General features: G+C 41.4%; 1 protein-coding gene across 17 annotated transcripts in view; it reads left to right on the plus strand.

Moving 5' to 3' along the window:
• The window catches only part of TPP2 (tripeptidyl peptidase 2), a 65,738-nt gene that overhangs the window by 7,266 nt on the left and 44,891 nt on the right, over nucleotides 1–13,581 (plus strand). For 5 of the 17 annotated variants that reach the window (XR_014819870.1, XR_002336749.2, XR_014819871.1 and 2 more), the window contains exons 3-5: nucleotides 5,881–5,976; nucleotides 7,822–7,926; nucleotides 10,777–10,901. Coding sequence is in view for 8 of the 17 variants with exons in the window: in XM_021065887.2 (XP_020921546.1) it covers nucleotides 5,881–5,976; nucleotides 7,822–7,926; nucleotides 10,777–10,901 (326 nt within the window). In the remaining 9 variants the exon portion in view is untranslated. Of the gene's footprint in view, nucleotides 1–5,880; nucleotides 5,977–7,821; nucleotides 7,948–8,857; nucleotides 8,915–10,776; nucleotides 10,902–13,581 lie in introns of all 17 variants that reach the window. The other 12 variants (XR_002336746.2, XR_002336747.2, XM_021065882.2 and 9 more) reach the window with 3 other exon arrangements.

Raw genomic sequence — 13,581 nt, forward strand, 5'->3', positions numbered from 1 at the left:
AGGGTGTGGGTACCAGCTGGTGTGGACCTTTAGGGTTCACCTCAGTAGAAGTTACTGTTGCAAAATGGTTGCTGGGTCCTAAAAATTTTAAGTTTTAAGTGGAAAGATGAGAAGAGTGATGAGAATGTAGTTTTGCCTTCACCCTGTCCCTTCTGGGAACTTGAAATGTTTAGGTTTTAATTTTCATGGACTTAGATGTCTGGCTTTGTCTTATTCCATGTAGCTGGTAGAAGGGCTGGGGTCCCCTGACCTGAAAGGCGATTAGGAAACAAACATAAAGCAGTTCGTGAGCTACTAGCTGAAGAGTTTGCTAGATGGCAGGAGTTTGATTGGGATGCTGTACTCTGTATCTTTTCAAATAATCAGAATTAGTTGGGAAGATAAATTGTGATTACTTAGCTGCCTAAAGAGCTGTATCTGACTCTTCTCATCTTTTACCGTCTCCCTGAATTATGTTTAGACCTTGTCTTCTGGGTGAGATTGTGATGGCAGTGTACTAGTTTTCTGTGCTGCGTAACAAATTAACACGAACAGCAGCTCACCACCTGCGTTCCTACCATCTCATGGTTCCTGTGGGTCCTGGCTTGGGGTTCTCTGCTCGAGGTTTATAAGACCTCAGTGAGGTGTTGCTTTGGACTGTGGTCTCAACTGAGGCTCAGGATCCCTCTCTCCCAAGTTCACACAGTTGCTGGGAGAAGTCATTCCTTGTAGCTGTGGAACTGAAAACAGTGCTTCTTCTCAAGGCAGCAGGAGAATCTCAGTGACCTTGGGGATGGCCCAGTCTCTCTTCTAAATAGTTCATCTGATTAAGTCAGGCCCACCAGGGCACTCTTGATTAGCTCAGTCACCTGATTGAGGACCTTAATTGCATCTGAAAAATCCCTTCGCCTTTGCCATATCACTTACCATAGCATAATCACAGGGGTGATTGGGGTGATGGCATAATCTCATCTTTGTGCTTCTGCCTCTGTAAGGAGGGAGCACGATGGGTCATCCTAGAATCTGCATACTACAGGCAGATGGCAGGCAATAATATCCAACTTTTCCTTCTTTTTTCATGTCTTAGGGACTGAATGTGTGACCCCTGAACTCATGTTGAGGCCCTGACACCCAATGTGATGGTATTGGGAAGTGGGACCTTTGGGGCTGACTAGTGTTAGATGAGGTAGTGAGGTTGAGGCCTTCGTGGTGGGATGGACGCCTTCATGGGTGCCCTGCAAGGGAGAGCTTGCTCTCTCTCTGCTCTGTGAGGACGCAGGCAGAAAGCTGTGCCTGCGAGCCGGGAGGGGAGCCGCCCCAGAACCCCGCTGATCTCGTACCCCTTCAGAACTGGGAGAGAGTACGTTTCTCTTGTTTAAAGCACCCAGTCTCTGGTGTTTGAAGGTGCTTTCAACAGTCCCATCATCTCAGTCCTAAGTCCCCTAGAGAAACTGCAGGTGGGTTCCAGGGGTGCTCTCGGGAGCAGGCAGAAGCAGAAAAATGACTGGAAACACGAAACCTTGCATGGTAAAATGTACAGGCCAAAAGAAAAGGGCGTGAAACGCGCCTGTACAATTTCGTGAGTAACTGAAGGGGATACCGTCTTATCCGCTCCCGGAAAAGGCAGCATTGCCAGACCTCAGAAGCTTCCTGTGTTCTCCAGGTCACAGCATATTTTGGCCTTTGTGACAATCAGTTCTTTGCTTTCTCTTACGGTTTTACCACCTCTATGTGGATACATGCAATATATTGTTAGTTTTGCTTCTTTGTGAACTTTATGTGAATGGCCTCTTTTATGGATCCTTTCTTGTCTTGTTTTCCTGGGTGTTTGCTAGATTTATGAGACCAGCCACAATGTGCAAGGAGTGGTGATGGGCTCGGTCTCACTGCTGTGCCTGTGCCGTAGTTCGTTTGCACACATTCCGTCCCTTCCACTGGTAAACCGCTGAGTTCTTTGCAGTTTGGGACTGTCACTAACAGTGCTTTAGAGAACATTCTTGTAAACATATCCTGTGCACACATGTGCAGGTATCTCCAGAGTGTGTACCTAGGAGTGGAATTGCTGAGTCATAGACATGCAGCTTTGCTAGGTAAAGCCAAACAGGTTTTCCGTGTGTTTGTATGAAAATGCATTTCCACTAGCAGTATGTAGGAGTTTTAATAGTTGCACCGCTAACACTGTTTTTTTTTTTTTTTGGTTGGGCTTTTCAGTTTTTTGCAAGTAGGCCGAGAATCTAGCTGATTGTCATTGTGGTTTAAATTTGCATTTCTCTTTACCATAGAGCATAGGGAACCATACCAAATCTCTTAGGATAGAACACAATGGAAGATAGTATAAGAAAAAATATATATATGCGTGTACGACTAGGTCATTTTGCTGTACAGCAGAAATTGGCACAACGTTGTAAATCAAATGTTATTTTATTTTATTTTTTGTTTTTTCAGGGCCACACCCTCGGCATATGGAGGTTCCCAGGCTAGGCGTCCAGTCCGAGCTACAGCTCCTGGCCTACACCACAGCCACAGCAACGCAGGATCCAAGCCCCATCTGCACCGTACTCCACAGCTCATGGCAAGGCCGGATCCTTAACCCGCTGAGCAAGGCCAGGGATCAAACCCACAACCTCATGGTTCCTAGTTGGATTCGTTTTCCACTGTGCCACAATGGGAACTCTTCAAATATAATTTTAAAAAAGTTTTTTAATTAAAAATATAAATGAAAAAATTGCATTTCTCTAATTACTATGAAGACTGAGCACCTTCTCATATGTTGCTCAGACAGTCGAATTTCCTCTTTTGTGAGGTGCCTGTTTGAGTTCATTTGCCCTTGGTTTTTAATATTGAGTTGTCTGTTCTCTTAGCAGTTTTGTGAGATTACCTGCCCTTGGGTCACATGTGTTTCAGGTGTCTTCTCCCACGCTGTACCCATATTTTCACTTTACAGATGATGTCTTGATGAGAAGGAGCTCTTAAATTTGATGCAGTTGGACATCAATCCTTTGCCTTTTTGATTAGGGCTTTTTGTGTCTTAAATCCTTCCTCCAGCAGGCAACCAGTGAGAATCTGTGGCCCTGGATCTTAGAGAGGGAGGGAAGCAGACTCTACCAGACACATCAGCAGTTAAGCTCCAGATGAGAACAGGGCTCTGGCCAGCACCTGGGTTGAAGCCAAGTTGAGGATCCAGTGAGGCTGTGCTATAGCTTCTGATTGACAGAATGTGTAGGATGGTAAATGTGCGTTCTCCTAAGGAACAAAGCTTGTGGTGACCTGTGACACAGCAGTAACTAATACACTCAGCAGCGTTGTAGAAGCTGTTGAGAACACTCATGGAAATTTTCAAAGCGAAATTTACAATAACTGAAATTTTAAGAAAACATCACTGGGTGGATGCAGTAGCAGAATGGAGATGCCAGCCAGGGTCAGTGAACTTGAAGATGAGTCAGTAGAAAATATCTATTCTGAATAACGAAGAGAAAAACATTGAAAAATAACTAACATAGCTTTAGGGACTTGTCCGTAACAAATGGCCATTCCCTCCCTCCCCCAAAGAAAGAAAAGAAAAGGAGTTGTCTGCTAAAAAAGTTTTTTGTTTTTTAAAGTAGTGGCTGATCCAAGTTTGGCAGAGACGTAAACCTACCAATTCAAGAAGTTGAATGATAAACCCAAAGAAATTCATGCCCAGAAATAACCTCATCAGATTGCCAAAAATGAAAGACAAAAAAAAAAAAAAAAAAAGTGGAAAAAAGCTAGAGAAAAATCCCATAATTTCCCCACTAACTTCGAGGGCCTTCTTTTACTCTGCAACCTTCAACATGTGGTGACTTTTGGCTTCTAAAACCTCATTTCCCATCCTTTGTCCTTTGGGTTTTTGGTATTTTCTTCTTCCGTATTCTAATTTTAGTATTTTGGAAGGGAATGCAGTGCTTTTCAAAGTTTTACCACATTTTTTAAAAAAATCATCAAGGTTTACATGTTAAAAAACTGTTAGTCCAGAGATGACATGCCTTGGCCAGGGCTAGCACCGCATTTAGATGCAGCGGCTGCCAAAGGAGAGGCTGTCGGGTGTCCTGGCAGTGCCCTGAGGCTGGCCAGTCTGAAATACAGCCTTGAGGCAAAAAACCTCAACACGATCTGCCCAAGGGAAACATCAACAATTCCTGACGACCCTTGGCTCATTAAGAAACCAGTTTGCCAGGCAGCCTCTCTTTAAAAGTTTCAGGGAAATGAAGTGTAATGAGCAGTAAGAGAGGTTCCGTTTCTCGTATGAAAATCAGTCTTCCACATCGTAGTTCCCATGCAATTAAAGGTCTTTTAAGGAGAGTGGCTTAAGTGGTCAAAATAAAACGCTTTGATTCTTAAAAGACAGCAAAATAACGTCATTTGCGTAGAATGTCCAAATATGTAAAATGGCATGTTCTATAATTGCCTCAGCATAAAGAGAGCTTTACTCTAACTTTAGTTAAGGTTAGCTAGCAGAACCATGGTTGTAAATCATTTTTCTGATTTTTGTCTTTTTTGGTTTCATTTGTGTAAGTAACTAGTCTGCTTTTTACTGCGAAGAAGGTATATAGCGGTGGTTTGAGAAGGCTCTGGTGTCCTGGACCCTGCAAAATTTGGTCTCATTTTGATTAAATATAAATCATGTCTATTGGGTTATTTTTATTGTATTACACTCATATTATAAGTCATTGTGATTGTCTGAACACCTGATTATTTTGCAGTTGTTTTAATTATTTATTCCTCCCTGGGGAATAATTTGACAAAGAGGGACTTGGGGCTGAGTCGGTTAAAGATCCTGGCACTGGTGAGAATCGGAGGCTCGTGGGCCAGTCCACCAGCTCTGAGTGCTCGGTAGTTCAACCTCGTAACCTGAACACATTTAAGAGCTGTTTTAAGTGATCATGGGTCCTGTGAGGACAAAGGATAGGAATAGTCGCTGTTTTTTTGATTGACATTTCAAGCTGGTTGACGTTCATGCATCTTACTGTTCACTCAAATCAGGCAGTAAGGATCATGTCCTTCCTTTTACACGTGAGGAAGCAGAAGCCTCCGGATCCCACTCGGTTAGTGGTAGAGTCTGGACCCACAGCCAGGTCTGTCTGCCTTTAAATCCAACTTCCTTTACACCGAGTTCGTGTCTCCATGATGAAACTAGATTCCAGTTTTCTTGCCAGCTTTCCTGTGCTTTGGGTCAGCCTTTTCATTTCTTTTTGCTTCTTTGCATTCTCCTCTTGCAAAGTGGACATGCTCTTGACATCATCCTGTTAATTAAAGCTTGAGGTGTTATTTTTAAATACTCTGGGATAGTTGAAAAGACTAAGATGTCATGTGCAGTCACCGTGATTTTCTAGAACTTTCTTCTTAAGCACTCAGAGCTCTTTTTTTAGTATCCGGGCTTATCCTCGTAGTGTCGCAGAGGAGAGCGAAGGTCTCGTTCTTACGGGACATCTCGGGGAGAGGGTTTCTGCGAATTACTTCCCCTTCCCCTCGAGGAGGAGGGGAGGTGTTGCTGCCGCCTGGGAACCGAAAACCTGGGTGGTTTGATGTGCTGGGTTTTGTTTGTTTGGTTTTGTTTTTTTTAGTATTATTTTTTAAAATTTTATTTATTTTACTTTTTTTCTGAAATTAAAGTATAATTGATTTATAATGTTGTGCCTTGATGTGCTGTTGAAAGCACTTTATAAACTATGAAGCATTGTATAAATGAAAGGTATTTGGTTAAAGCATCTCATTGGTGAGAAAAAAAGGAGCCAGAGAGATATTGTGTGATAATAACTTAGATATTAAAAATACTGCTCTGTGAGCCATCAGGATAGATGTAAAATACTTTTTTCCCCAGTGCTGTCTCATAGGATTTGAGATGCATTTAGTGAGTGAGAAATTTTCTTTTTTTCCCTGTAGATTCCTGCAAGCTGGACAAATCCCTCAGGCAGATACCACATTGGCATAAAAAATGGCTATGATTTCTACCCAAAGGCTCTCAAGGAAAGGATACAGGTAACGTCCACTCTGGTACCAGTGACTTCTTTTCTTCCTCAAGCTTTATTCATACTAATGAATAAACGTCCTAAAAATCTCACTACCGTAATTATTCGGGGGTCTGGGAGGCGTCCAGATGACGACTGCTTAAAGAAAGAGTCTGTTCAGCGGAATGTTACCTCTTCATGGTTCTTAATCCTGGGTGCAGGGGGGGTTTAGGGAATTGAATACCTCGGAATGACATTCAGATTTTGTGTATCTCGGTTTTTCTGGGAGAATGGGATGGACTTCATTGGGTTTTTGAAGGACTTTTTTTTTTTTAATTTCAGAGACGTTAAAGACAGTCGATTTAAAGTCTGGACCTCCTTATTTCTTCCCGTCGCTACTGTTTCTGGGGTGATTTGCCCCATTTCCCTACTGTTTAACTAGCTTTCTTGATCCCAGTTCATCATCATTTGCTATTAGAGAAAGGATTACTCAGACCTAAAGCAGCTGAAGTATAGGAAAGAGTCTGTCATTAGAGAGAGAAGAATTATAAATTGAGTGATAAGGAGCCTGCTTTAAAACAGTGCCCTTGGCCTTTCTGTGATAAAGGGAATGCTCGAGATGCTCGTCATTCACCCGTCATAGCAGCCACGGAGAACCTGAAACGTAGGAGTGTGACTAAGGAAATATTGAGGGTTTTTTCCCCCCTTCTTTTTATAGCTGCATCTGAGGCATATGGAAGTTCCTGGGCTAGGGGATCGAATCAGAGCTGCAGCTGAAGGCCTGTGCCACACGCAGTCACAGCAACACTGGATCTGAGCTGAATCTGCAACTTTTGCCACAACTCATGGCATCAAGCGATCCTTGACCCACTGAACAAGGCCAGGGGTCAAACCCACATCCTCACAGATCCTCTGTTGGGTTCTTAACCTGCCGAGACACTATAGGAGCTCCTAAAAGTTAAGTTTTAATAGCAACATGTGCCTAGTGGCTGCTGTATTTGACAGGTTGCTTTAGAGGATTGCTCCCACTAGTAGCCCATACAGGTTGGGGTTTCACCTTTCAAACAAGATGTATCCTTGCCAGTGAGCCTTGTGGATAAGACCTATGGACCTTTTTATCCAGTCCAGTTTTAGGATTTGCTTCTCCAGGGCTCAATGAACAGTAAGAAGTTACTCAGTGTTTTATATATATAACCTTTACTTACTTGTCAGATTCCAACATTTGAAAAAAAATTACAAAAGATAAATGTGTAACTCAGCTTTTATTGGATACTATTTTAAAACTGAGGCTGAAATGCACCTAGATATCACAATATTTTTATGCATTATATTAAATTTAATCAACTATGTTACACTACAAATTAACATGCAAATAGAGTGGGTAAGTCAAAATGGATCCCTTTCCTTGCCCTGGTCAAGTTATTACTTTCCTAGAAAGCATTTCTTTAATTACCTGACTTCCATTGGGAGGCACTCCTGGCTCAAGACACTGGAGATGGTGGCAAGACCAGTTTCAGTAGCAAAGAACCCTATCAAGTCAAAGAGGTGGGAAAGACAAGCTTAGAGAGGAAGGAGGCTGAGGATGCCTGCATGCCCATCAGCATAGATAAAGGATTTTAATTTGATGTATGAAAGTACATTTGGATGTGCCTTGGTAAACTGAAAACTTGGGTCTCTTAAAACCTAGGTGTGGTGAACTAACTAATCAATTTTAATAATTTATTCATTGCTTTATGAACTTCATTATAAACAGGTTTTTTTTAAAACTTCATGAGAATTGTGTTGTATAACAACCAAGTTCACATATAAATGACTGTCTAAGTTTTACCTGAGTGTTTGTCAGCTTCATTGTGAGGTCATTTTTCTGTCTTTGCAGAAAGAACGGAAGGAAAAAATCTGGGACCCTGTACACCGAGTGGCCCTTGCAGAAGCCTGTCGAAAACAGGAAGAGTTTGATGTTGCCAACAGTTGCCCTTCTCAAGTTGGTGCCAGTTGCTTTGATGTAAACATTACTATGTTCTTAGAGAATTAGGAGTACTTGGAGAACTTAGTAGACTGTTTTTTCCAAAAGTTTTAAGTTAATTTTTACTAATTTTTCTTTGCTAACTTATCCTAAAGTCAGTTTACATATGATCTATCAATCATTTGAAAGTTCTTAATAAAGAACACACGTCAAAGTGCATAAATCCTCGGTGTCTAGTCATGAATTGTCACAAGGTGGGCACCTCGGATATGCAGCACCACAGCCACTCTTGTTTCCCCCCCCCCAGCAGCAGCCACCATCCTAACTTCGGACGCTAACAGATTTTACCTACTTTGAATGTTGTAAGATGGAATTATACGGCGTGTCCTCTTACGTGTGGCTGCTTTCACAGGGTGCTTTTTGTGAGATTCATCCATGTGTGAGGTGTTGGCAATAGTTCATGCCGTTGCTCTATGATGGATGGACCACAGTTTATGTATCTGTTCTGCAGATTGGTACTTGCTTTGTTTTTGCTAGTAGGAAAAATCCTATTTGAAAATTCTCATGCATGTTTTTTGGTGGGTCATAAAGTGATCATACCAATTCCGCAAGAAGCCTATGAGAGCTCCCCTCGTTCTCCATTCTCACCAGTAAATTTTTGTGAATCAGTTTATAAAATGAAAATAATGTCTTGCCTTATTATGAAAATAAGTGCTAATTGCGGAAACTTTGGGGCAACACAAGTGTATAGAGTTTAGCAAGTGAAGGGCTTTGAAATACCACCCCCCAGGGATAATTGTTCCTCCTTCTGAATTTTTCTTTTAATGCATGCATTTCTTTTTTGAAAATTAATTAAATTTTTAATCAAACTATGGTTTATTTACAATGTTTCAGGTGTACAGCAAAGTGATTCAGTTATGTATACATATATATGTATATTCTTTTTCAGATTCTTTCCCATTATAGATTATTACAAGATATTGAATGTAGTTCCCTGTGCTATACAGTAGGTCCTTGTTTATCTATTTAATATATGGTACTGTGTATCTGTTAATCCCAACCTCCTAACTTATCCCTCCCTGTCCCCCTTTCCCCTTTGGTAAATTCGTTTTCTGTGCCTAAGTCTTTTTTGTTATGTCGGTAAGTTCATTTGTATCATTTTTTTTTTAGATTCCACGTATAAGTGATGTTATATATTTGTTTTTCTCTTTCTGATTTATTTCACTTAGTGTAATAATCTCTAGGCCCATTCACATTGCCCCAAATGGCATTCTTTCTTTCTTTTTTATGGCTGAGTAATATTCCATTGTGTATGTGTACCACATCTTTTTTTATCCATTCATCTGTCACTGAATGTTTAGGTTGCTTCCATGTCTCGGCTGTTGTGAATAGTGCTGCTATGACCATTGGGGTGCATGTATCTTTTCAAATTAGAGTTTTCATCTTTTCTGGGTACATGTCCAGGAGTGGGATTGCTGAATCATATGGTAACTATTTTTTAGTAGTGTGCCAATTTACATTCCCACCAACAGTGTAGAAGGGCTCCCTTTTCTCCTCACCCTCTCCAGCATTTATTATTTGTAGCCTTTTGATGATGGCCAGTGTGAGGTGATAACTCATTGTAGTTTTGACTTGCATTTCTCTGATAATTCACAGGGTTAAGCATCTTTCCAAGTACCTGTTGACCATCTGGATGTGTTCTTTGGAGAAACATCTATTTAGGTCTTCTAATGCATGCATTTCTTAATCAGAAATGGAATGGTATGAGTGGTTCTCAGCCCTGGTTTCTTGTTAGCATCACATGAGGATGCTAAAAAATTGAAATTCCCAGTGCTTGTGCCCTAGAGAGGAATTAAATCAGAACCTTGCAAGGGGGGAGGCAGACATTTTTAAAACACTTCAGGAGCTTTAATTAACATGCACCTTGGATCAAGGAGCACTGGCCCATATAATCTGCATACACATTTAACTATGAAAGTTACTTAGTCTGTATACATTATCCTTTTTAACAGCTATATAATTTTCTATTAGGTTAATATTCTTCAGCCTCTCACTGGAGACATGAAAAGTAGCATTTCAGGTGCTACATACAGACAACTAACTTTATAAAAGATCTGAACTTAAGTATCCACTTTATTTTATACACTAGAAATGTCTATATAATTGTCTTTTTTCTTGGGGGAGAAAATATGGAATAAATTGAATAAATAAAAACGTAGCACAACTTAGAATTTTGCCAACATGTGAAAATGAAATTTTTATTCACTGGGACTATTCAGGCAGCCCAATATAGTATGGAGCTTAAAAATGCCCAGGCTGAGGCGTGAATTTCTCACTTTCATAGATCAGAATGGTCAACAGCTTGTATGGATTCAGTCATGAATATAGTACGTATGGAACTTAGCAAATTCTAAAAGAGGTAAAACTATTTATGGTTCCTATTATTTATCCAGGTTTTTAAGAAACAAATTTGAAATGGAAAGGGTTCTGATAAAAAAGAAAATCTAAAAGTTGATAAATACAAAAGCAATTTTCATGTTACTTTTGAAAATGAATGAGAGAGCACACACAAATGTGTGATGAACACTCTTGGCCACGTGGTGCCACCAGCATGTAGCACGGTTGCCGCTTTGTCTGATACAGAGGAAAAGAAGTATTTTTTGTATTGGCTAGTACTTTGACAGTTTAATTGATACCTGCCACTAAGTTGAACTTCAAGTTGCATAGATATAAAAAGAAAATTTTCTTATATTTTCTCCAGAGTAACATGACTTTATTTTGGGGTTACACTATGTCTTGGGTTGTATGTTTCTATCACTTTTCAAGGGCACACAACTTTCTAATATTAAAGTGTGTTCTAATTGTCAGGCAAATAAACTAATCAAGGAGGAGCTTCAGAGTCAAGTGGAGCTGCTCAACTCTTTTGAGAAAAAGTATAGTGATCCTGGCCCTGTGTACGACTGCTTGGTGTGGCATGATGGGGAGACCTGGAGGTAAGCTGTCTGTGTTTTATAGATCTTTATTTGAAAATGTTTCTGTCTACTCGGAAGAATATTACATCCTTAGAACTGTCCAGAGGTTGGGTGTACGTGACATTAATATCACTGAGCAAAGATTGGGCTTTTAGGTAGTTTTGAATCGGCCTTTCAAACCTCTTGGAATTTTAGACTCGAACGCCGACCCTTATCTCTTTTAAGGAAGCTTATCTCATTAACCAGAGAGTAGTCATTAAGCAGATGTTAGCAGGTTGATGATCGGTACATGTGGAGACGGTCCCGCTTGAAGCTGGGTGGTTTGGAAGGTAAGTGCCGGAGGGTGTTGCAGAGCATCTGCTGTAACTGTTCTACCGGCAGAGGAGGAAGGGTGGGCGGCGACTGGCCAGTAGAGACAGGGCAGTGTGATACAGCCTTGAGGAGCTCGGCTCTGGGATGGAATCCTGGCTGTGTGACCTTGAACGCTTTATCTCACCTTTCCAGGCCTATTGCTTCATCTGTTAATTGGGATAATAACAGGGTCTACTTAGAGGGTTTAGTGAAAATTAAATGTGATGTTTCTAGGTACTCAGTATGTGTAAGCTGTTGCTTTTGCTCCTGCTGCTAATGATAGTGCTTTATACCAGGTTACCCATTGTGCGTATTTTCCAGTTTCTCCCTTAAGGAATCATACACTGCAGATGTCTTTCTGGGCATTGGCTAGTATGCGTTCTTGAATTATTGTTTGCGTAGAAGCAGGAGTGTGTTCTTAATACAGATATTTAGGCGTAGACGTGTTTTGGGTCCCTGGTTTATTGAAACTTGAGATCAGATAGTGTTTTGTAGTTTGCGTCCCTACTTACATGTAAAGAATTGTTTCCTGAGATGTGGCAAACACAGAACAAGATAGGGCGACTTGATGACTGTCTCCAGTTGTTGAGTATAATGCACCAACTTAGAAGGGGGCCTTCCTCCGGCGGATGTGGGTACTTAGTCATCTTCGATAATAGATCTTAAGATTTTCATTTGGGTAAGGAATCCCTGCTCCATTTGGGACAGAGAACGGTAATAAAATGTTTGCGTGTAACAGTGTTTCAGTCTAGATGATAGTGACTATTCATGCAGTTGTGTATATTTCTCGCGTGTTTTGGTGTGTATATATGCAGATGCGCACACATTGTGAACAGTTTTTTCCCCAAAAGCTTTGCAGAAGCTTTCATCACATGTCTGTAATATTAAAAAGTTGTTGAAACATCTAGTTTAACCAATTTTGGTACATACATGTGTTATAACATGATAGAGTCATTCCCAGTGATAAACCTTCTTGAGTTTGGTTGTGGGTGAGGAGGCAAGGTTAAATATGAGGAAAATACTAGATACAAAATTCAGTAGATGAGGAAAATTTCCTGCAAAATATGCAAAAGGACTTAAGGAAATACTTTAAAATCATCAGGGTTTGAGGAGTGGAGCAATGGTGGGTTCGATTCAAGTTTTACCGACCGATGCTGAAAACACTGCAGATTACTTTGTCCAAAGGGAAAGGAATTTGGGGTCGGGGGTCCAGGGTGCCGGTGTATGTTTCCAGATTCCCTTGGTCTTTAAAGGTGGTTGACAAAGCAGTGATAGAGTGTAACAGTTTGTCAGCAGTGTTCTGAGACATCTTGTAGAATTTTTGTGTTGTTTAACCAAACATTAAGTGAAATAAAATCTGAAAGGACTAGAAAACACTTGAGAAGATGTTAGCATAGTCAAAGAGAAATGCAGCAGAATCATGCCTTCAGGTGCTGCTGGAGATAAACCTAGTGTTTTTGCAGAATACTGCATGTTGTGTCGGGCTATGACTTCCCGACCCATCTCAGAGTTAGATCTAGAATTTTTTGAAGTGAACCTCAAAGATCCCACATGCCCTAGGGCGAATCTGGGTACTGTCGGCAGATATTCTCATTACTCCTTTCAGAAATGCCAGCCATTTCTGAGAGGAGATAAAGTGGCCTAAGGGTCCCTGTTTTCTTTGTGTGGTGACCGAGTCTGCCCACCTACTGGCTGGTAAATCCCGGCCTCTGCACTTTCGGGAAACCTAGTGTGTCTGCCCTCAAGTGTTTGTCAGGAAGCCTCGGGTCAAACACTGTCACTCACCGTGGAGAAAACCTGGTTAGAAAAACACTGTTTATAGAGGGTTGCGTCAAGGGAAGACTGTTAATTGGCTTCTTTGCGATGGTTTTGACCTTGTCATCTCAGGTTTCCTTTGAGAGTTTGATGAAAGGTGTGGATTCTTTCCACACGCACGTGTTCCAGTCCTGTCCACGGGTCTCGTGTTCACATTCCGCTTTCTCCGTGTCCTGACCCCTGTCCCTCGAGTGAGGCCAACCAGACCTTCAGAAACTCACACCCTCGCCCTGTGGTGTTGGGTAGTGACGTCACTAAATTTTGCTTGCATTTTGCTACGGTGCTTGAGTTGTTGAGTCACTCTGTGTTGCCAGTGGTTATAAGACATGCTCTGTGAAGTGTGTCGGTGTTTTTGCTCTGAGAACGTTGTTGACGATGTGGTTTCATCCTTTCATTGTTTGGCCGGCACCATCTCTGTACCCAGTGGCCTCTCTGGGAGCTGCTCCCTGGGCTCCAGCCTCTGGAGGCGCATATTGGAAAGAGCTGCGAGCAGCCAGGAAGCAGCAAGGAAGATCTCTGCGCAGGCCAGCCAGGC

This window comes from Sus scrofa, chromosome 11 (genome assembly GCF_054392235.1).
Source record: "Sus scrofa isolate SSC_HxYL_T2T_F1_AM1 chromosome 11, Sscrofa_HxYL_maternal_Yorkshire_Landrace_v2.0, whole genome shotgun sequence".
Classification (NCBI taxonomy): domain Eukaryota; kingdom Metazoa; phylum Chordata; class Mammalia; order Artiodactyla; family Suidae; genus Sus; species Sus scrofa.